Here is a 23271-nt window from a genome sequence, read left to right on the forward strand (position 1 = left end):
GGCAACATTGATCCAAGCTTGCATCCCTTCTTGAGAGGCATGTCTTGTGTTCAGCAACGCCCCGAAGCCTTGGTTTGCCTCTACACCTCAGCCTCATGGAAAACGTCGCCCTTTCCCCTAGGTTTCAAACATTGTCATTAGATGAAGTCGAAGGTATCACCATGGCCCTTTTCGACTGCAAATTATCCAAATCTCACCCCTAGCATCTAGTACTTTTAGTATCTTACAAACAATAGATTTGAAAGTACCCACCCACCTCTGTCAAAGCTACAGCAGGTAAGCGCCGCGAATACTCCATGTTGTGTGAAACGCTACGTCATGCGATGCATCAATTTGCGCTTTAATATAGATCACTTGGCGACGGCGTCTCTCATCGCGAAAGTCCCAATCTTCATAAACAAACCTAATTACGGGAAGGGAGAATCATTAATCTAGTTGGCTCTCAGCACAGACAGGTATGCGGTATCTACATAAATACTGTTCTGCCGAAGAGCGATACCGAGGCTTGAACGCAGCTTAGACTTTCTTTGGGACTATGCGACATCTGTGTTCGGGGCGAGATCACTGGCTGGCTGGTGTGTTTGCTCATTGCTTACATTTCGCCGCGGCTTCCCTGCTTTCAATGATGTTGATGGGAGCGAGATCCCAGAATCCCGCTGCCCGTATTTTGAGTTCACCTACTTCCACTCACCCGCGGTATCCAATAATAGCGATCGATGAGAACACAGCCGTAAGCTTTCTGGGATCTATCCCATCGTGCCAAGTTGTCACCCGAGCGTTTTCGCTCCAATCATCCCAAAAGGGCATCGTGGTGATCCGAACTGCCCTGTACGGGCCTGTTTGATATCCCTCGAACCTAAAAGATACATCCGAAGCTTAAGTTTTCAAATTGAAGCATTCAGTAGAGATATTTCGCATCAAATTCTGCAGTAGGTACATGTCTGCTGTTTTCTGCCTTGGGCAGCAGATTGAGACCTTATTGTGACTGGAAACTACATGCATGTCAACAGGTACATATACTCTCCCAGCCTAATGATATGTAGAGTTCCTGTTGGTGCGTTTCCATATCCCATCAAGCCTCCATGGCAACAAGAAGCCCAGCATTACCCCTTATCAAGTTAATCTGGGAGCCACTCTCGAAATGGCCGGTGTCCCAGTAGCCTGCTGTCTAACGCCTTTAGCACCTTTGCATCTGAACTCCTAAAGCCGTTAGAAGAGTGCCCGACCGTTGGGCTGCCATACTTTCAACTAGCGGAATTTTGAGACAAGCCACTGGAATACGAGCTCTGGCGATCATTCGTAGCCTCCAAGTCTTTTTTCTCTATCGCCAAAGGGCTAACTCTCTGGTATCATTTCTCGAGCGCGATGTTGCTGAGCGATTCATGTCATTGCCGCCTTAGCCGGTATATCTTTATTCGCGCTCCTGGCAATCTGCTGTCAGCATGAGGTGCCCGGAGCTGATGTAGAAATCCTCTTCAAATTGCATTGCTAGGTGGTTAATTAACCTGGTCCAGCGCACGTACTTAAGACCGTCGATGTTAATGGTGGAACCGGCGCCGGTCCGGCAAATGTCAACTGATTCCTGGTTCTCGGGTCTGTCCTGATCGAAAAGCAAAATCAACGAGGTTCGAGTCATTGTCTCCCAGTAAAATGGGTCGTCGGCCGCGGTTTATCAAGGACCCATCCGCGCGCGGCACACCCACATTACGTCTGGGAGTCCAAACAAGCACGGACAAGGCGATCGACAATCTGCTCGCGAGAAAAAGCCTCAGGGATGTATCACAAGATTTGCGCAGGCTTTTTCTGCCAGTCTTTGGGGGCAATCGAGGGCAGCCGTGGAGCCCATGATGCCCATGCAAAATTGTCTCTGGGGTTCGCTTACGACAGAGCAGGGGTGTTTTCTCGGGATGCTGCCAGGTCCGGTTCTGCGCATACATCTGACGCCTCACATCTGGTCGGGATTTCGGGGACTTAGGAATTGGCCGTGATTGTGAATATGTGATGAACGATGGATTCTGGTTGGAATTTGCATAGCAATGGTGTTTTGACAATTTTTCTTATGTCTGTCGATTACACTATGTTACTTCTATCATCGAAATCGTTTCTTCATACCATGTTATTGACCCTGTGCCGTCTATCATGGCCCGTAGTGTCTGGGATCGAGTGATTGTCACCCGTATCGTCGGGTCCGTTGTGTTGAATAACGTCCATCTCAAGGCCGTCGTCCTTGCCGACGATGTTCTCGGCCGAGCTGGCATAATTCTTTCGTGGCCCGGAACTGATTGTCTCGACGTTTGTTCCTCTGGTACCTTTCGTCCCCCTGCTGTTCTGCTTGTCTGGATTCGAGAGCCCAAGTGTAGATTTAGCCGCATGCCATGATCCCATGATGGCCGCATCAAGCACCGGTAGTGAGGCCGTCACGATGCCCATGGATATGTCGAGCACCGTCCATCTCAAGATGATGGTGTAGTCCCAGAAAATGTCAGTTGACGTGAATGGCTGCAGCTGTTGCAACAGGCCGCCAGTGACGGTCAGCCCTCCCGCAGCCCAGATGATGAAGAGCCTAATCTTCTTGCCTCTATCAATACGAATGCTCCACAAGATAATGATTGGTGTTGCGAGGAGGAGGACACTCTGCACCACGTGGATGATGCTGAGGACCTTCGCACTGAGGAACTGGTTTCCACACGTCGCTGGCTCTGCCAAGGCTCCTGCAAACTCTCTATCCCAAACAGCTCGTGGCGGATTGCAAAGGAAGATGCTCCAGAATAAGGCAGCAATGACATACGCAACAACCGTGACGAGGAAAATATCCGCAAGAATTCTCCACGTCCTATACGCCGTGTCGACGAGCCGTCTGATAAAGAGAGTGATGGATATCTTAATAATGCCGACCGTGGGGTAGTATAGTAGTCGACAGATGGTGAGGTAGTAGGAGTAGAACTGGTAGTCGTCGTAGGTGTTCTCCCAGGTGTGCGTGCCGCCTCCAGCGTCGACGACGACGAGGATCTGTAGTATCGGATATACCACTGCGAGAGTTGCCGCCGCTATGATAACCCAGTCGTCCCATCCAAACTTGGTTTGTGCTCCCCGTCCGCGAACCCAAAGTCTTCCTGCTGTCGGTACGATGATGGCGAGTAGGACAATGATCATTCCTGCAATGATGGCGCCCTGCTTAGACTCGTGGACGGCGTTCGCGGGCTCCTTTGCGGCGAAGAGGTAGCCCAGACTGGGGTCGAGTGTCGTAACGCCATACTGTCGGTAGATACCCCTGATGATGTTGTAGTCCCTCGTGTTGTTTGGCGGTTTTCCAATCTTCGCTGAGGTCGTTGCGTTCGACATTGCGAAGGGTAGGGGGTTTGGATTAGAGGTCAGGGGCAGGTCGGACTCGAAGTAACGGATCACCCGTACGGGGAGGGGGGAGGCCGGGCCGCTTTATGATATGAATTCGATCAGATGGAAGGTAGCAACATGGCGGAGAATCTGATGTATCATGGTGCGCAGTCTAGGTTGGTTTCATATCGTGGTTATCAAGATCAAGTTCCTTGATGAGTGATGGCCTAGCTCGCGTTAACCCCATATGGTGTGGATTAAGTCCCGGGAACGTGGGATGGGCTGAAAGGTCGAAGACTCATAGACTCGCAGTCTATCCGTAGTACCTAGTGTCATTACAAAAATTGCGCGACAATAGTGAACAGAGGGGAGCAGTATTGGGAAAGACGAGCCGCTGTTTTGGCTCGTGTTCCACCTAGGCCCGCGGTGGCCATCCAGCTCATAAATTAAGCGCAAGGTCAAGGTTGTCTTAGAGCGTGCAGCTGAAGTGGAGGGTGAGGCGATCTCGAGTCATGGCCCCTCCTTCACCCTATGCCGTCGGCAGCCTACCTTGCGACGCGAACGCCGGAAGGCCTGCGAGTTCGCGGCACAGGTCCAATGGTGAGCCCTGGGCGTCAAAGATCGGACAAGCCCAAAGCTGCAGTCAGAAACTCTGAAAAGAGGTTCCTCAGCGTTCCGGGATTTCCCCCTTCTTTAGCACGTCACGCCTCTGCCTTGTGCAGATGGACTGGCAAGGGATGACTTGCGGGCAAAGGCTTGGCTTGCGATCGGTTGGGAAACTGGTCCGTCGAGGGGAACATTCTCTCTCCACGGTGTTGGACCCAGTCTTGCCCAGTTCCCCGAGATTGCGTTCAAAAGTTCGTTGCTCCAATATTTGCAATTTGGAGCGTCCTGTTTGGCTTGATCCGAACCAACACAGAAACGAACCAAGCTCCGGTCGTTTAGCGTATATTAACAGTAGTTCTCGTTCGCAAGCCCTGCTTTAGAACTCGTTCTCGCCCTTTCTTTACTCGTCTGATGATGATGCGCGTTTGACCTGTTTGTGTGTTCCAGCCAGATAAATCTGTGCGCATCTAGCGCGCTCCTCTTCTCTGTTGTCTGGCGTGTGTCAAACTGCTTCAACGTCCCGCCACCCACAGGAATCATGGTCCGATTTGCGGGTTTCTCCGCGCTCGCGCTGGCCGCATCGGTCACGGCCGCCTCAAGTGCCGACAGTAGCTGCATCGGCGTCAACGCCGTCAGCTCCACGTGCAGACCTTCAGAGACGTTGCACAGTCGAGAATTCTTCTACGTCGGGGGCCAAAGCGCACCAGACCCCACGGGCAACATCACCATCGGCCAGCTCTACGTCGAGAAGCTCACCCCCATCCTCACGCTACGCTCGACCCCCTTGGTCTTCATCCACGGTGGCGGCATTCCGGGAACCACATGGCTCAATACCCCTGACAATCGTCCCGGGTGGGCGACCTACTTCCTGAAGCAAGGCTACCAGGTTTACCTCGTCGATGCTAACAGCATCGGCCGATCCACGGCCAACAACGCCGCCAACTTCACCATGGCCGTAGGCATGTCGGCCGAGTTTGTCGAGATGGGCTTCACCGGCGTCAAGAACTACAACACCTACCCCCAGTCCCAGCTTCACACGCAGTGGCCCGGCACGGGTATGCGCGGCGATCCCTTCTTTGACCAGTTCCAGCAGAGCTTCATCCCATACACAACCAGCCAGGTCTCCCAAGAGCTGGCCATGCGTACCGCTGGGTGTGAGCTTCTTTCCCTCATTGGCGCACAGTCTTACCTCATCTCCCACTCCCTGGGCTCCAAGTTCGCTATCGGCATCTCCAATGATTGTCCCCAGCATCTCGCCGGAAACATCAATGTTGAGCCCTCTACGATTCCCTTTCGCGCGTACGGCTATGGTCTGACCAGTACCGCGGCTAATCCATGGGGTCTGACGAACAGCCCCGTCGATTACGAGCCAGCAGTATCCAGCGCCGCGGAACTCAACGCCACTGTCGAATCTGTGGGTGAGCCATCATTAGCTCATCGTAACTGTTACCTTCAAAAGGAACCTGTCCGAAAACTTCCCAAGATCGCCAGCGTACCGTACCTGGCTTTGACCGGAGAGGCCAGTGTCCACATTACCTACGATCACTGTATCATCGATTATCTGAAGCAGGTGGGTGGCCAGCCGGAGTGGATCAAGCTTAGTGAAGTTGGGATCAAGGGCAATGGCCACTTCATGCACCTTGAAAAGAACAATCTCGACATCGCTCCTTTGGTCCACAAATGGATCAAGAAGCAGCAGCAATGGTGGTGGTGGTGATGACTGCGCTTTGCTGTGCAGCGGCTGGACTGAAGAGGATGTGTTACCTACCTACTTATGTAAATAACATATGCATACCTGTACATACACGCAGTAATCGTAATCCGATACCCTCGACTTCAATGTTGCAAAGATCACTAGACTGGATTCCCGGGCATTTAAATCGCCACACCACAAACATATCGGACTCTAGTTCGAGCCGTCTCTGCCTGCCGGACCAAGAGTGACCGCGCATATAAGCGCAGAGTCAGATCATCTTCATTATTTATGCTGCCGCGCTGCATATTGTGGATGTCTCAATATAAAGCTGTAAACTCTGCTAAGACGGCCCGCGGCTTCCCTACTATTTTTAGGTTCAGGACAAGGAAGTTTAACCACTGGAGTCTTTCCCCGGGAATAGCGAAGTTCCCACTTTGGAACAACTCGATCCAAGCTCCTCGGCAGTCTGAAGACAGCAGGCCAACAGCTGTTTCATCGACAGCTGCCATTTGCTGGCCTTGCGGCATCGAGTGTTTTGGCCCCCAGGAACGCTTCTCATGCCTAACTTCAGTTTTACAATAGCTATAAGAAGCACATGTCTTGAATCGCATGACAATGTGAGCTGCTGATCTGATCGGCTGATGCTGGCCGTACAAGTACGCAAAGGTGGGAAACGCGTGTGTCAATATGCCTGTGGCTAAAATAGGAAACAGTATTGAGAATTAAATTCGGTTCATGTTGGTAGCAATTGCTATCGAGTAGGGTACGATCTCTTCAGCCACACAATCTCCTTATGGGTAGTAATCTTGCGGAACATCGATAACACCGCTCATCCAGGTAGACCAGTCCTCAGGCTTAGTCTCATCCGCACCATACTTCAAGTGAGATATCAATAGTCTGTATCCGCCCTTCAACATAGGTATCGGGACAGACGCAGTCTCGACGTCCCACAACCTTGGAACAGGCCAGGAGTCAAACAAGCTAGTCACCGGCGCATTATTGTAGTTAACGTACAGGTTGCCCAATAACTCGGCGCCGGCGACTGTGCCGTTGACAGGCTGCGCTGTCTTGGTATAGTTCAGAGGTCTATTCTGATTGAATCCATACCATGTGGACTTGAAGTCTGTGTCTGCGCGAACAACGTCCAGCCTCTCAATCCGCACGGGCTGCATGCCGGCGTAGTAAAGGGTCAGCTCGGCGGGATCAATCTTGATGTAGTCCTGAATCCCGAAGCCGTCGGACGTGACAAGCTGTGGAGCTCCGAACACGGGATACTCGGTTACGGGTATGAGGACATTAGGCGGCACGGGATCGGTTCCCAAGCTTGGAGCAGCTGTGTAGTTGTACCCGGCCCCTTGGTATGGGATAGAAAGCTTTTCATTCCGGTCAGAGGAGATGGATATAAAGCCTGAGTAAAAAGGGATCATGAAAGCTCGGAGGTTTTGCGGCGGGACGATCTCCACGGAAATAGTCTTATTTTCACCAGGACCTAGAGTGACTATTGAACTTTCTGGGAAGTTGATAGTTGCTGCGAAAGGGAGAGAGGCAAGTCGTTGATAGACGTTGCTGAAGAATCCGACCTGGTCTGGGACGTCCGGATTAGGGTAGCGAGCCATGCCAGGGGCTGGGATGTGACCTAGGGTATACTTTGTGGCTTTGTCTGACGGGTTTGCAATATTGATAGAGTAGCTAGAACGGGCGACAACCTCATTGGGACCGAGATCAAACTGGCCGGGCGAGATGAATGAAGGATAGAAGATCGCATTGTAGGCGTCGACCAAGCCGGCTCCCTGATGAACAGGAGGCGAAACATCGTCACGGGTGGCGCGAGTTGTCGGCTTTGAGGTTGACTGGAGACGGTTGAGTATCTCGGTCACTGATAGCTCCGGGAATTGCGACTTCACGAGTGCGAGAACACCAGAAAGGTACGGAGTAGCCATTGAGGTGCCGCTGGCCAGCGCCCATCCTGATGCAGCAAGGGGCCAGGTCGACAGAATCTGGCCGCCAGGGGCACTGATCTGGGGCTTGAGGCTGAAATCCCACACAGGTCCTGGAGATGGAGGTTAGAATATCCCCTAGTTCCACCATCTTTCAACTTGGGAGCTTACCTGGACTGCTAAAGTTGTTCATCTGGCCGCCCCACGCTTGCCGTGTGAGCTGGGGGGTAGCAGTTCGAAATGTTACAGAGTATCCGCCTTTCAGAGATCCAACCTGGATCTTGTTGTTTGTCGTTGTACCGAAGTTACGCGCAGCATTTGGCAGGGTTGCACTGAATCCCTCCAAAAATGGGTTGTCAAGAACGTCCCTGTCAGGGTATGTCAGGATGTTGTTGAAGCCTGCGGTAGCTGCAACATCCTGAATCAAGGAGAGACCACAAAGTCCACGTCGAACTACGATCACGTAGTTCTCCTTTGAACCTGTGGCTTTGCTTGCAATGGCATCATAGTCGGCTGCCCGGCATCCGAAGTTGCCCTGGACGCCCCCATCGCCGACGTGCACCGCCGTTAGCGTGCGGTTCAGGGGGAAGGGGTAAAGACTTCCATAACGAATGACTTCACCATTTGAATCAATCAGCTCAAACGTCTGGAAAAGAGTGTTTTCGATGGAGCCGACTGCAATGGCAGCAGGGCTGTTGGCAGGCGCGTTGACTGCAAAGGGGAGGTTGGCTCCGTCATTGCCCGCAGCAGCCACGACAGCAATGCCGCTGTCCGTTAACTTCTGGATCAGGACGTGGTAAGGGTCGTTTGGCGAGTTGCCGACCGAGGAGAAACCGCCGATGGACATGCTGATGATCTGGGCTCCATCGCTGGCGGCGCGCATCATCGCGGCCACGAGTACATCGCTGCCGACGCCACCGGAGCAGCCGAAGACGCGGTACATACCCAGTGTTGCTTCGGGTGCGACGCCTACCATGCCTTTGAAGGTATCGTTGGAAGATGACTCCATGGCAATGATTCCTAAAATCGTCAGTTCGGCTTTAACATCGAAAGTTGAACGACAAATTACCTGAGACGTGACTGCCATGTCCACCCCCAACACACGCAGCCAGAGGATCTGCATCTTCAACTGGGGTACCGTATCCGTCGTACTCATCACCAACAAGATCATAGCCAAACGAAATTTTGCACCCAGATCCGAAACAGCCGCCGAGGGCAGGATGATAGTAGTCGACACCAGAGTCCAAGACGGCGATCTTGACTCCTTTTCCTTTGATGCCAGCAGCGTGTACACGGTCAACTCCAGTCATGGTGTGAGGGATATTGTAGTCCAAGTTGTTCTGGGGAATCTGCTGTCTCTTTGCTAGCTTACGAGAAGTATGCACCGAAGAGGATGACTCCGAGCGACTTTCATAATCGATGGCAAGAAGGGGCCGTGGTATGAACTGAACTGGGGAGACGTTGACAACTTCAGGTAGAGACTTCAACGCAGCGAGAGACTCATTGTTGTGAACATTCATCGAGATGCCATAGAAAAGTTCATGATTGGTGTATTCGTATCGCACATCGTAGGAGGTCAAGGATGAGAGCGCACGCTTAAATGCAACGTGGGTGTGTTCGTCCGAACGGCGGCCGAGACTTATTGGATCGCGAAGCTCAACCACAAATGCATTCGGAATGAGCTCCGGTTTGGGCCTGAGATTGCCCTCAAAGGCAGCAGCTTGGCTCCAAAAGAGCGCCAAGCTGGCAAGAACGAAGGGACGGTGCATTCTGGAAGAAGAGATACACCAACAGTGAGAAAGCGAGTGATGTTCAGTGAGCGTGCTGGGAACAAGATCTCCTGACGGTAGGCTATCTGTAATCCGACGAGAGACTTATATGTGAATGCGATCACCTGGTGTGAAGTTAATACTCCTTAACACCGCGGATTCCGCGGCGTGGTAAGAGATTGAACATTTGAGCCAATGCAGGGCAACGTCGCATTGCATCTTGAGGTTGTTCGTGATGTTATCAGACCCTGGTATGTTCTCGTATTCCCGCTCAGGCACGGCAATTGAGGAATATGCTTAACACAATAGGCAGCTCAATTAACCGTACGGTCACTAGGTATCTACGAATCGGCTCAATTCCAGATCATCACAGTGTCACTGTCCGATACCGCAATCTTCAATACCCAGGTGAAGAGAAGTAAGATCTCGTATACGCGGAAGACCCTGGAATTGCGCGATCAGACCTGCCTGATACAGCAATCTGTTATCGCGTGATCTATGCAACTGGCTGACATTCTAATCAAATATTCACAATCTTCGTACGCCAAGGTGAAGGCAATTTAGGAGTTGTCACATCACAAGAGCACCACAACTCCGCGCAAGCCGATAGATTTACGCATCATCTTACGAAGATTCTAGTAGCAGTGACTTTCATTGCTGAGTAGCTCAAGCATTTGAGCATGACAATGCACGATTGACCATCCAAAATTTCTGAAAAATGTAAGCGGGTGCTAAGCATCGTAGAAAATGTGGTGGCTAGCCGCTTGAGGAAAATCGTATAATAGCCAAAGTGTTCTGTAGTGGGATAGTCAATGTGTGTCTTGGTGAGAACTGACTTTAGGCGACTCCTTCTCCGTCGAGATGGTCATAAAGAGCTAGAATTAGTAAGTTTGGCGTAATTGTCAGCGTAAAGAACCCCAGACTTTGGTTTTCGCACTTCAATGCCTAATGGAAAAACCACTTGGAAAACTCCTTGTAAGTCATTTATCGAGTAGACCCCTATCATGAACTAGATCCAATGTCGTAACAAAATCTCATGTCAACTCATGAGTGGAGGTCAATAGCTCATGCTACAGTATCAATGCCCTTAAAACAATATCAAAGTCTTTTTACGCCTAAAGTAGGATTAAAATGTAGGACGGACCTAGCCGGCCAGTGACAGTAGAGACGGGATAGAAGTTGGTGGTCTACTTTGTCGACCATGTTTGGATCGCCCGAAGTTTCCAGCCGAAACATTCTTTAACACTATTGTAAATGCCTGATACCTTTTCGAACTTTCAATGGTTCACACAACTGACGCTTATTAATTGGATTTGATACTACATGTACTAAGCTTATTTACTCTGCCTCTCCAGAGTAAACCAAGTTGAATGGGCATAAACAGCACTCATTCGCAAATCCACCGACGCACTCTCCTTCTTGTAAGGTAGCAAAGGAGTGACAAGTACTGGGAAGACCACCCGTGATCGCGCGAAAACTTGTAACAATGAGGCCGATGGATAATAATCTTCATTCGCATAAAACGTCAACTCTCCAGTTTCAAGAGACTACAGCAGCCGTCATCACAGGCATCTAGAAATTCCATTCAACCATGACAATGACTCCATGTTATTGAGATAAAATCTGGAAGATAGCTCTAGAAAAGTATCATGAGCGACTGGCGGGTGATCGTCTCGCAAAAATGAAGGTATGGAGAGAAAACAGCCTTATCACGGGATAAAGGCAACACAGGTAACCTTAGCGAGAGTGCACTAGGATCCACTGGATGAATCCGAGTAGTCATTCCAACCTCCGCCAACTTCCTGTTAGTTGTTGACATAATCGCAACTTCAGGTGAATGCATTGAGGGCGGTGAGGTGATTATGCAAAGTGAAGTAGGGAAATGACGGAGACAAAGCATTTCCAAGCAATCTGTTCCCGGGACATTATCGAGCTCAGCCAACTTGGCAATCCACAAAGCCCCCTCCTCTCCCCTCGTCGAGAGCGGCCTCACAGCCCAGATGTAGGCACAGGCATACGAGTCCAGCTAGACCAAGAGCGAGCATCACTACCGGGGAATTGGCTGGAATGATTGGTGCGCATCTTCTACGAGCAACTTCGGTACTTGACTCCATTCCCCCGCACGAACCCCACAGCTCGAGGTCTTGGGGTTCACCGGAAACGAGCAAGTTTGTATGGCGGAGCTCGAGATAACATTGGCCCGGCTCCCGCAACCCCAATCTTATTTTCTTTCCATTTCGGCACAACCTTGTCGTCAAGTCCCGCGACTCTAATCATCATCATCGGCCAACGGTTGTTTGTTTGGAGCGCATACAGTTGCTGCGCAGCGGTACTCCCAGTCAGCGGCTGATTCGTGCTTCGCGCCATGGGAACTCCTCGTTGACACACCTAAGCCGTGCTTTCCATCGATAATGTTTCTCCAGGCTTCTCCAGTCTGGGGGAGCTGAGCCAGGGTTAAGAAGGTTATGGGGAGTCGCCACATGGCCGAGGTAACCGAGAGGGAGCTCATGGCTCGGGCAAGGTCGCATCGTGCAGCTTGCCACGGTCATCGGCCCCAGCTCAGTTACTCCTCTGGAACCAACCACATGGGTCAAGCAGTGAGGGACGTGATGTCCAATGCTACCTTATAAAAGGTGCTTTGCTTCTCGGTCCGGCGAGAAGGTGTCTTCCTATTCTCGCACACCTGTCTTCAGACGCGTCGCATCCCGCAGAGATCGTCGAGTTGTAGCAGCAGCCGTCATGATGCTCCGGTCCGCCCTCATCGCCGCCGTAGGCGCCCTCACTTGCGGATTTGCCTCTGCTCTTGAGACCTTCGAGCGCAACCTCATATTCCAGCCGCCTGACAACTACACGGACCCCCGCGTGCTGTACCCTCGCACAGTTCAGCTCGATGACGGTCGCCTCCTGGGGACTTGGGAGAACTACTCACCGGAGCCTCCTCTGGTCTGGTTCCCCATCTACGAGTCCTTAGATGGTGGCCTCACTTGGGAGGAAGTTGGCCAGGTTCATGATCAGGTCAACAACTGGGGCTTGCGTTACCAGCCATTCCTGTACGAGCTCCGCGAGGACTTTGCAGGCTTCCCTGCTGGAACCGTGCTCCTGGCCGGTAATAGCATTCCCACTGACCTCAGCGAAACCCAAATCGACCTGTATGCTTCTCAGGACAAGGGCCGCACTTGGGAGTTCCTCTCCCACGTTGCCCGCGGTGGTCGTGCCATTCCCAACAACGAGGAGACTCCCGTCTGGGAGCCTTTCATTCTGTAAGTCATGAGCAATTCGAACCGCATTGCACTTAGTTGAGCTTTACTAACATCGACTGTAGCATCTTCGAGGATGACCTCATCCTTTACTACGCCGACCAGCGCTCGGCCGAGCACGGCCAGGAAATCTCCCACCAGACCACCAAAGACCTCAAGAACTGGTCCGCCGTCGTGACCGATGTCTCTTACCCAACATACACCGACCGCCCCGGCATGCCCTTCGTCACGCAGCTCGCCAACGGCGACTATATGTACACCTTTGAATGGGGCGGCGCACCCATCATCCCGACCTACGCGTTCCCCATCTACTACCGTATCGCAAAGGACCCCCGCAAGTTCGCCGATGCCCCTGACATGTACATCAACAGCACCAATGGTGGTGTCTTCCCCATTAACAGCCCTAACGTTGTCTGGTCTCCTGTCGGTGGTTGCAACGGTACTATTGTCGTGTCAAGCAACAGCGCCCCTCTCTTCATCAACCGGCGCGGCGGTGACCCGAGCGCGTGGGTCGCATACGATTCCCCTGAGGCCGGTGCATACACCCGTAACCTGCGTATCATGGAAGAGGATCCTGATTACCTTCTCATAATGGGTGCCGGCGTCCTGCCTCCCAGCACCACTAACAAGGTTACCGTCAGCATGCTGAAGCTTACCGAGCTGTTGGGTCTCAAGCAGGCATGAGGATTGCCAAAAATCCATGTAAATAACAAAAGTTCGGGTCGGTCATTTGAAAAACGTGCCCTATGCTCACACGACAAGTACATACACGCGATCAACGCCATAATGAGACATTGTTAAATGATTGACATGTATTCACCAGCCGCTACGGATTGCTCGCGTCGCGGTTTCCGCTTCTTCGCACCGGGCATGTGTCTCCGATGTGGTCTCTGCCTCCTGGTGACGTAATTTGCCTACCGGATATTACCTCCTGGCGGACCTCCAAGTATGTGTCTGCATGTGACTGAAATGTGTTTGTACTTTCAGAAGTGACATGCAATGGCAGTGCCTCCAATTCGAAAACAACTGCTCGATCAGAGAGGACGAACCCAAAGGAACCGGGAAAATTCGCAGACATGGACAAAGCAATGCGGTGGTCTCACTCAGGTCCTGAGAATAACAGCCGAGAGACCAGCAACCTTGGTCAACTTTTCCGCCGTCCTCTAGCTTCATAGACCGGGCTTCGTATGGACGGAAGTTTCGATGTGTTCCTGGGTTGCCCCGGACATGCGGGCCGTTGGAGGTGGCGCAACTCCCCGCATGGAAAACCCTACCACGTCTTAGTCCGTCTTGGGAGACAAGGGACGAACAGGTGGTTAGCCGACAAACGCGGGGCTCATGAGCGGGGAAGAACTAACAGCTCAAGGTTCGGATGGAGATGCGGTGAAAGAGCCAATGTCTGCCACTCTCGAGCAGTTTCCACCCTGCTCTCCTGTGTGTTCAAGCTTGACGACCAGAGATGGTGCAAGATACATGCATGCACGTCATATCCTGTTATCCAATCCCATATCCGTGGACTGACGAACTCATACTCGTATAGTTGGGGTAAGAGAGGGGGAAATTGAGATTGCAATGAGACTGCTGCGCTGCCAGGTGCTGGTCAACCATTCAGATCCCAGCAATGCCGATGATCCCGCCGCTACGTGGAGTTCAAGGTTGGGGATGGTGACATTTCCGGTCCGTCGCTTGTACAGGCCGGAACTCTGTTGTCTTTCGTCAAATAGCAACCGGTCCCTCGCCGCGTAGACCTGTCTCGTACCATCCCAATTGATGTTGCATAGCTGCAGTTCAAGCACGGTTTCGAGTGTGCTGCTGGTGTAACGATCAAGATGTTGCTGTCGCGTCTGAAGGCTCTTTCCCTACTGGCCTTAGCTTGGCTTGATGGGGCCAATACCAGAGCCATTGGGACGGATCTGAAGCTCCTCAATGGAAGGCAGCAAGACATTGTGAGTCTGTCTCGAAAGTGGTTTTGAGAATGACCAGAGTTTGGATAAGGCCTTACTTGGTGTCCTCATGAGGCGGCCAAAAAGGCGTTGACTAATATGACTAGGTGACATGGGACGACAAAAGCTTGTTCATCAATGGCGAGAGATTGATGATCTTCAGCGCCGAGTTCCATGCCTTCAGGTAGGCCGGTATTGTGGCATGAAAAGCCGTCACATCACTGACAGTAGTCGGTAGAATGCCGGTTCCATCCCTATGGCTCGATATCCTCCAGAAGATCAAGGCAGCTGGCTACAACTCCGTCTCCTTCTACGTCAATTGGGGACTCTTGGAGGCAAAGCCAGGTGAGGTTCGCGCTGAGGGCATTTTCGCACTCGAGCCACTCTTCGAGGCCGCCGAGAAGGCTGGACTCTACCTCTTTGCTGTAGGTCACCCGACGAATGTCCTCCCAGGGATCTTACGACTAACACAGAACCAAGCGACCGGGGCCGTATATCAATGCTGAAGTCACCGGAGGAGGTTTTCCTGGTTGGCTCCAGAGAGTCCAAGGAGCTCTCAGGACTGGCGACGAAGCTTATCTGAAGGCAACTGACAAGTGAGACAACAAGCATCAACGCCAATGACATAAATGGTTGTTAACTAACATGCAAAGTTACACCGCCACCCTCGGAAGCATCATCGCCAAAGCCCAAATCACCAACGGAGGACCTGTCATTCTTTTCCAAATGGAAAACGAGTACAACGCTGCCGTCGACCCGTACCCGTTCCCCGACTACGACTACTGGAAGTACGTCGACAATCAGTTCCGCAGTCACGGGGTTGTTGTGCCGTACGTCAATAATGAAGCTTGGCAGCTTGGTGCCATCACTGCGCTTACGCCCGCCAAGGTCGATATCTATGGACACGATGGGTATCCGCTGGGATTCGACTGCTGGAACCCCACGGTCTGGCCTGAGAATGGCCTGCCTACTGATTGGCTCACGACGAATAATGCTATCGCACCGACCACCCCGTATACGATCGTTGAGGTATGTGATATCAAGTCGACATTGCCCAAGTTGGTAGGCAATCTGACAGTCATTAGTTCCAAGGCGGTGGCTTCCAGCCATGGGGAGGTGCTGGATTCGAGTACTGCGCAGCCCTTCTCAACCATGAATTTGAGCGTGTTCTGTACAAGAACAACTATGCCGTTGGAGTAACCATCTTCAACATCTATATGGTTAGTGTTTCGGTAGTAGGTTCTCCAAGCGTTCCTTATTAATGAATCCGGCAGACTTGGGGTGGCACCAACTGGGGTAACCTCGGACACTCAGACGGCTACACCTCGTACGACTACGGTGCGCAGATCACCGAAGAACGTCTAGTCAACCGCGAGAAGTACAGCGAGACGAAGCTCCAGTCCAACTTCCTTCACGTGTCTCCCGCTTATCTCGTGGCTGATCGATTTAACGCCTCGCTTGAGTGGACCAACAACGACGCGATCACCGTGACCCCAGCAACAACGAATACCACCAAGTTCTACATCACGAGGTATATCGATATTCTACATGTACCCTCAGCGTTTAGTCAGTCCTAACACATGGTGGGATAGACACACAAAGTACGACTCTCTTGAGACAACTGCCTATAAGCTGAAGGTCAAGACTGTCAAGTACGGTGAACTAGAAGTTCCCCAGCTCAGCGATAGCCTCTACTTGACCAGGCGCGACTCCAAGATCCACGTCAGCGACTACCCTGTCGGCGACAAGAATGTGGTATACTCCACAGCTGAGATCTTTACATGGTAAGTTCTCAACTCTAGTCGAGCATCCTTGACCCCGTTCTAACCTCTTGATAGGAAGAAGTATGCCGACAAGACCGTGTTGGTCGTCTACGGAGGTGCCGACGAGCATCATGAACTGGCCATCGAAGGTGAACAAGCCGACGTTACCGACGAGAACGTTATCGAGGGCTCGGATGTTACTATTGAGCAGAAGGACGGCTACACTGTTTTGGGCTGGGCTGTCTCGGACGAGCGCAAGGTCGTCCGCGTACACGAGAACTTCTATGTGTACCTCCTGAGTAAGTTGTCTCCAAACGCCGACGCGTCTTCTTATCTAACGAGACTTCTCCAGCGCGCAACGAGGCCTACAATTTCTGGGTTCCTCCCGCCGTCGGTGACTTCGGAACCTCTGATGTCATCGTCAAGGCCGGATATCTCGTCCGCAATGTTGCCGTTACTGGTGACGCCATCAGCTTTTCTGGTGACGTTAACAGCACAACCACCATCGAGATCATCGGTGGTGCCCCGTCGTCTCTGAAGACTCTGAACTTCAACGGCAAGTCTCTTGACTTCGAGCAGAACGACCACGGAGCTGTGACCGCTAAGGTCGACTTCTCTACTCCTGAGATCAAGCTCCCGTGCATCAGTCAGCTTAGCTGGAAGTATATCGATAGCTTGCCAGAGATCAAGTCAGACTACTCTGACGAGCTATGGACGGCCGCGGACCTTGAGAAGACGTACAACACCGCGAACCCTCTCAAGACTCCCACCAGCTTGTACGGCGGAGACTACGGCTTTCACACCAGCTCGCTTCTCTATCGTGGCCACTTCACTGCCAACGGCGATGAATCGACTTTCAACATCACCACCCAAGGAGGTAACGCTTATGGTGCCTCAGTATGGCTGGACGACGAGTTCATCGGTTCTTGGGTCGGAAACGCTGTGTCTCCCGCCTATAACAGCACATTCACCCGGCCAAAGTTGACCAAGGACAAAGACTACGTCTTCACTGTCGTTGTTGACCACATGGGTCTGAACGGCAACTGGGTCGTCGGCGAAGAGCAGCAGAAGAACCCACGCGGCATCCTGAACTACAACCTTGCAGGTCATGAGCAATCCGATATTAAGTGGAAGATCACCGGCAACTTGGGCGGCGAAGACTACGCCGACGGAGAACGCGGCCCTCTCAACGAAGGCGGTCTCTTTATCGAACGACAGGGATACCACTGGCCCCAACCTCCGTCGGCCTCTTGGGAAGACAGCAAGGGCCCCTCCGCGGGAATTGAAAAGGCCGGAATTGCCTACTACTCTGCGACTTTTGACCTCGACCTCCCCACTGGCTTCGACATCCCGCTGTCTCTGACTTTTGCCAACACCACAACCACGGCGTACCGAGCTCAGATCTTTGTGAACGGATACCAATTTGGCAAGTATGTCCACCATGTCGGCCCGCAAGCTCGCTTCCCCATTCCTGAGGGCATTCTCAACTACCAGGGCTCCAACCATCTCGGTATCACGCTTTGGGCCATGGAGAAGGGCGGCGCCAAGGTTGAGGGGCTCAAGTGGGAAGTTGGCATGGTCAGCGCAACTGGGTTCGGAAAGGTAACGCCTGCTCCGCAGCCGAAGTGGTCTGAAAGAAAAGGGGCTTACTGAGGGGTCATAAATCACAAATCTGATTTGTTTAAGTACGGCATTTCATCTTGGCATTTGATCGATTCCACGAGACTCTCCGTGGCCCAAGGAATAGTGTAGCTAGTCGCCCAAAAGTATCAAGACTCATCACCTCACAGCGTTAAAAGGCTTGGTCCGCTCCTAGCAGTCCTGGGTTGCAGTTTCTTTTTGGAGATAACCCTCGTGAATGACCACTTTCTGGAAATTCTATTCACTATCGGAAGGTGCATGTGCACCTACAAGCCAGCATAACGATACTACGAAGCTTTCAAGCAACTGCAACACGGAAATTTCATAGCTCAGACAGTTTCAAGTCACTTTAGATGAACAACATTTGATTTGGTTTAAGGTTTAATTATATGTTCATATCGTGACCAGCAAGATGATACGATATACATATTTGCATACAAAAGAACATAATTCGTCTCCAGCTGATGTTGGGACACCACTTTGTAGCAAGTTTTTGAGCTACATCTAGACCGATACCAAAAGACCGGTCCATCATGTACACAATTGTCCCAACTCGCCATATTACGACGATGTCTGTGCTAACAGCCGCTTACAACTTGGTGTTGACGCTCTGAACCGCGCTCTGCGGGACGTTGAGAGCCTTGGCTGCCTTCTGACCACCGGAAACGTTGACTCCCTCCCACTTCCAGTTGCGGCAAGCGCCGGATCCGCAAAGAACCTGAACGTCGGTACCGGAAGACTTGATGTTGCCAGTAATCTTGCTCACAGTAAGGTCGGTAATGGGGACACCGCTGGTGGGCTTGCCGGTAGGAGATCCGTTCTTGTAGTCCTGCTGAATGATGACGCCGTACTTGTTGATACCAGTCATGGTAATACCGGAGTAAACAACGTCCGAAACAGCGCCAGTCGCACCAGCAACGGTCTTGATTCTAACGCCGTTGTCCGAGTCGATAATCTTGGAGTTGAGGATGCGAACGGTCTTGACGACGTTGTTGGAGCGTCCACCAACAGATCCGATGGAGAGACCGTGACCGCCAATGCAAGTGCCGTCGATGAAAGTGATGTTGGTACCGGAGTTAATAGCAAGGCAGTCATCCTGGTTCTTGACAGTGCAACCAGAGATGTAGATGCCGTTGGAAGACCCAACGTCGAAGCCGTCGGTGTTGTGGCCGCACTGGGAACCGCTGTCGCCGGCGGAGTCGTCAATCTTGACATCGTAGATGCCGAGGTTGGTGCAGGTGTTGATGGAGAAGGCCTGAACAGGGGTGTTGAGCACGTTAAGGCCGCGAATGTTGGAGTTTTGCAGAGAGTGGGCAGCGAAGAACTTGGGCTTCGTCTTGCCACCGTTGCTGCCCTTGCAATCCCACCAGCGCTGGCCGCCGCAGTCAATCACATGACCGGAGGCGCCGACAACGTTGACATTGGAGCCCGAAACGGAAATGAGGGGACCAGCCCACTCCTTGTATCCGAAGGTAGTCTTGCCTTGGAAGGTAACCTGTTGATTTGGTTAGTAAATCTGACCGAGAGATGATAGTGGCTTATTGACCACTAGAGGTGATCTCCAGGAATCGACGTACGGTAGCACCCGACTTGAGGCCAGTCAAGTCAAGAGTGACTCCAGCGGGGACAGCGATATCCTTCAAGACAATGTTCGAGCAGCCGGCCTTGCCCTTCATGGCAGCGTTGGCGTCGGTGAAAGTGCAGCCGGACTGGCTAACAGGCGCAGCCAGGGCGGTGGCAGCCAGGCCAGCGAGAGCGAAGAAAGAAACCATGTTTAAAAGCAGAAATGTTTGTTGTGTGAAGTAGTTTGTTATGTCGGAGTGCCCTAGGGCGATAAGTACGAGAGAGTGAACGAATAAAGAATGGACGAGCCAAAGCTCAAAGGATGGTAATGATCAGAGTAGAAGATCTTCTGGTGACAGTTCGAGAGATATCTCAACCGGTGCCAAGGCCGTGGGAACTGGTTGATTTATATCTCAAATGGAGGCGTTCTCAGCAGGGCTCTGCCAAGACTGTCAATCAAAGCTTGTGTTCACCGTGACATATCAAGAACAGGGGTGACCGCCGGCCGAGTCAGTCAGACATAGGACGGCTACCTAAACTTGGGGCAAACGCCGGCAAGGATCGCCATTGTTGGACGCCCGAAGAACATTTCTTTTCCTGGGAACGAAGTACTGGCGTCATATTGAGCTCGCACTCACAGAGATTACGTCTAGAAGGACTACTCAAATAAGCTTGTCTCGAATATAGTATATCTGCTAGAGCTGTGGAGTGGTGTGTGGGAAGTTCGGAAGGAGCCTCAACGAGGGTTTGCCGAAAACCTTCATTCGCTTGATATAGATGGGGGCTATAGGTGTTCGCGCAACGACGGAACCTAAGCTTCCCCAGGTTTGTGCCTTCCAACTCGAAAACCTTCTCCCTTCACTTGTTTGCTTCTGTCACATTTTTCTCGTGAAAGTGGAATTATTCTTACATCATACCCAGACACGTTGCGAAATGTGCCTCGTGCGCTGCGCATCTAACAGAGTTCAACGCCAGCTTGCTAGTCTGCAAGTCAGCTCCATAGCACAGAAAGTCTCACGGACCAAAAGGACGCAGTGGCCAGATGCTATGCAGCTTTCTTATCACGCATAGCAGCAATAAAACTGACTTTTCAAAAGGTGCTTCCATTTCGCGATAATAAACCTCATTCTGCCCACACTCATTAGCGGGCGAAAGCACGACTCCATTCCCCCCTCTTTGAAGTCCGCTTTGCTTTTACCCAATGACTTGGTGAGTTCGCCTCAGAAATCAACTCTCAGATTGTTTCTTGGCTCATTACTGATACCTTTGTTTGCAAAGTCTTTCTGAGCGCATGCCACCACCTGACCCGTTGTGTTTACCGCATCACTTGTTCTCTGAATGTTTTCGACGTTTGCAGGTTAAGTCCGCGCAGATTGCCTGAGCAGAGCTTGAGTAAGGTGGAACGCAATTGAAATGCAGATGGGACCGGTGACAAACGATAATTCTCCAACCGTAAGCGCCGAGCAGAACAAATATCCCCCGAGAGATAACCCGGAGGCTAATAAGTCATGTCCCACAACTGCTTTTGACCGCTCGAGAGGATCACATCCAACATGTCAGATATCACAAAGGCTGCAGTGATTTCCCCTGAATGGCGGCAGCATGGAGACGGATTGCCACCTCACTATGCGGATTGCCTCATTCTGCTTTCTCTATTAAGTGGAATAGTCCCTCAGGTCACGGCAGAAATATGAGCGATCGTCAAGGATTGGGAGTGTGAGCGGGATTCATGCGAACCAGCAAGTGCGGAAAGCGCCGGGTTAGCCAGGGTTCCCACGTTGAAAAGAAAAGTTTATGGTTTCTATCCACAACTCATGTGGCAGCCACAAAGCATTCAGACTGCGGCAGACGAATGAGTCTCGGCTATCCGGGGAACAAGATGGCCATCTTCCGAGACTCAAACGCCGATTCTGAGGCACCTTCACAGTTGTGCTGTTGCTGGAGCCAGGCAACGCGCGTAGACTTTGGCTAGTCGCAGTGAGTAAATATGAAACTCATGAAGTAAAGACTTCACTCATCATAGAAGCATCAGGTCCCATCGAGACTAGACGTCTAGATTATGGACGGTAAGCTGTCCAAAACACCGAGCATTGCTCCAGAGTGCCGCGAGAAATTATTCCACTTAACAAATGTAGATCAGCACATCTAATAGAAGAGCAAAATGGTGCCAAAATTCTTTCTGCTTCTTGTTTGTATGACGTAGACAATTGGCCTGTGTCTCATGTTATTTGTTTTAGTACGGACTACGGAGTAAAGTACGATTGCCTCCCTTACCTTGTGCCCCTACTGACAGAGAGCCAGCTCATCTCGGACGCTCTCCGGCAAATATCGCGATGCGGCCATTTAATGCCAATGAGTCAAAGCTTGCCATTCATTTGCATCCGAATAGCATTTCATGGAGATTTTTTTCTCATTGATGATATGGGGCTTTCCACGTATTTGTTGACATGTAGTTGAGGAGGCTGGACTATTTCTTGGCTGCCAAGAAGTAGTGGAAGTGCATCCATACAACTATTCAAGCATGGGCCTCCATATTTGAAGTAACATCGACCGGGATTATGTCTACCACAACTCGGTTGACTCTGGGCTGGAAGCTATGAGGCACATATGCTATCCGTGGTTTTTGATGTGGCTAAAGACCTTATGCAGACAACATAGATGTTTCGGATGTTTTGGACCTCTACTCAAGTCGGATGATTCCGCGAAGTCCCGCCGATCGACGCGGATGCCACACCTCAGCGCTCCACCCCGGGCAAGCATCCGTAGAAGCCAAGGCTCAGACATGGCTATGAACCAACTCAACATTTCAACCCCATGCCAATTTCTCCCAACATCATAGACCGCCTCTCCATCGCTAACTTCCTGCCTGGTGCAGATCCTCCTCGACTATCCATATGTTCTCTTGCACTCCACCGTTCCCCATATCCCCCCCGTGCCATGATCTTTTCCAACAAAATCGGCCCCCAACTTCGCTTGCCGGCTCGCTGCCGGACCGCAGACAAGCTAACCTCGTGGTGTCTGGCCTTGTTGCCCGATAGCAGAAGACTTTTACCACTTCTTGCGTAGATCTCTATCACAGAGGATGCGCGTCGCAAACTGCAGTACAGCAGAGGCAGTGAGGCACATGCCGGTGAAGATGATCAGATGCTGATACTCTTCCGGAGTTCCTTGCCGGACGAAAGCGCCGCCTATGGGCGTGCCGGTGAAGACTCCGATTGTACTCCAGATGGAGAATGCGCCCAGCCGGGCACCGACCTTATCAGTTGGAGAGAGCCTGACGGTCACGGACGGTGTGACGCTGATAAATATTCCCGAGCAGAAGCCTGCTTTTTGATTAGCCGAGTTGAAATAAACCCCGCAAGCTCGATGCATGCATAAAGTAATGGAAAAAACATACCGTACAAACAGGCAAAAGCTACAATCATGCTGACGCTGGTGGATAGAAGCCACAAAGTAAGGCAGAGTATGCCCGAAATTGCCGTCAGTGGATAGAGGAGGTTCAATCCACCAGTATGATCGGCTACGTATCCACCACTAGGATGCGTCAGTGTGGAACTCACGATGGCACATTGGAAGATTCAATAACTTACATCACTCGGCCGAAGAAACTCGATCCGTTGATAAGCGGGAGAAGGTAGTTCCTCACCGCGGCTCCCGGGTGGTGAACCGCAATGTACGGCTCTGGTGAAGAGATTAGCTGTATTCAATGAGGGTATCATCCGTCAGCCCGCGGTCAAAAGGCATTCAGCAGGGACATCGAGTG

At 51.7% G+C, this 23271-nt stretch overlaps 6 protein-coding genes across 6 annotated transcripts; 3 read left to right on the top strand and 3 right to left on the bottom strand.

Annotated features, from left to right (window-relative positions):
• Positions 1-1588: 1588 nt before the first annotated feature.
• Positions 1589-3957, bottom strand: HER10_EVM0004365 (uncharacterized protein). The gene has a single exon (XM_035474014.1). The coding sequence runs from the start codon at positions 3340-3342 to the stop codon at positions 2107-2109; it is 1236 nt and encodes a 411-aa protein (XP_035329210.1). The 5' UTR covers positions 3343-3957; the 3' UTR covers positions 1589-2106.
• A 6-nt stretch (positions 3958-3963) lies between these two features.
• On the top strand, positions 3964-5769 carry HER10_EVM0013334 (uncharacterized protein). Its single transcript, XM_035482696.1, has one exon. The coding sequence runs from the start codon at positions 4478-4480 to the stop codon at positions 5654-5656; it is 1179 nt and encodes a 392-aa protein (XP_035330312.1). The 5' UTR covers positions 3964-4477; the 3' UTR covers positions 5657-5769.
• A 657-nt stretch (positions 5770-6426) lies between these two features.
• HER10_EVM0012105 (peptidase) lies at positions 6427-9341 on the bottom strand (the record flags this gene model as incomplete). Its single annotated transcript, XM_035481508.1, has 3 exons — positions 6427-7685; positions 7744-8592; positions 8642-9341. The coding sequence occupies 3 exons, from the start codon at positions 9339-9341 to the stop codon at positions 6427-6429; spliced, it is 2808 nt and encodes a 935-aa protein (XP_035330175.1).
• Positions 9342-12080: 2739 nt separating this feature from the next.
• HER10_EVM0005895 (BNR/Asp-box repeat protein) lies at positions 12081-13282 on the top strand (the record flags this gene model as incomplete). Its single annotated transcript, XM_035475497.1, has 2 exons — positions 12081-12601; positions 12664-13282. 2 exons carry the CDS (start codon positions 12081-12083, stop codon positions 13280-13282), a joined length of 1140 nt encoding a protein of 379 aa, XP_035329403.1.
• A 1145-nt stretch (positions 13283-14427) lies between these two features.
• Positions 14428-17957, top strand: HER10_EVM0012242 (glycosyl hydrolase family 35; the record flags this gene model as incomplete). The annotated part of the gene is made up of 10 exons (XM_035481640.1): positions 14428-14544; positions 14649-14725; positions 14780-14966; positions 15022-15137; positions 15195-15570; positions 15627-15761; positions 15816-16072; positions 16134-16325; positions 16380-16603; positions 16657-17957. The coding sequence occupies 10 exons, from the start codon at positions 14428-14430 to the stop codon at positions 17955-17957; spliced, it is 2982 nt and encodes a 993-aa protein (XP_035330191.1).
• Positions 17958-18534: 577 nt separating this feature from the next.
• Positions 18535-19717, bottom strand: HER10_EVM0006866 (endopolygalacturonase 1 precursor; the record flags this gene model as incomplete). Its single annotated transcript, XM_035476439.1, has 2 exons — positions 18535-19440; positions 19523-19717. 2 exons carry the CDS (start codon positions 19715-19717, stop codon positions 18535-18537), a joined length of 1101 nt encoding a protein of 366 aa, XP_035329541.1.
• Positions 19718-23271: the final 3554 nt, after the last annotated feature.

Source organism: Colletotrichum scovillei (assembly GCF_011075155.1).
Source record: "Colletotrichum scovillei strain TJNH1 chromosome Unknown Contig00009, whole genome shotgun sequence".
Taxonomy (NCBI): domain Eukaryota; kingdom Fungi; phylum Ascomycota; class Sordariomycetes; order Glomerellales; family Glomerellaceae; genus Colletotrichum; species Colletotrichum scovillei.

Coding starts and splice junctions, on each gene's coding strand:
- HER10_EVM0013334 (XM_035482696.1), top strand. CDS start 4,478: ATGGTCCGATTTGCGGGTTTCTCCGCGCTCGCGCTGGCCGCATCGGTC.
- HER10_EVM0004365 (XM_035474014.1), bottom strand. CDS start 3,342: ATGTCGAACGCAACGACCTCAGCGAAGATTGGAAAACCGCCAAACAAC.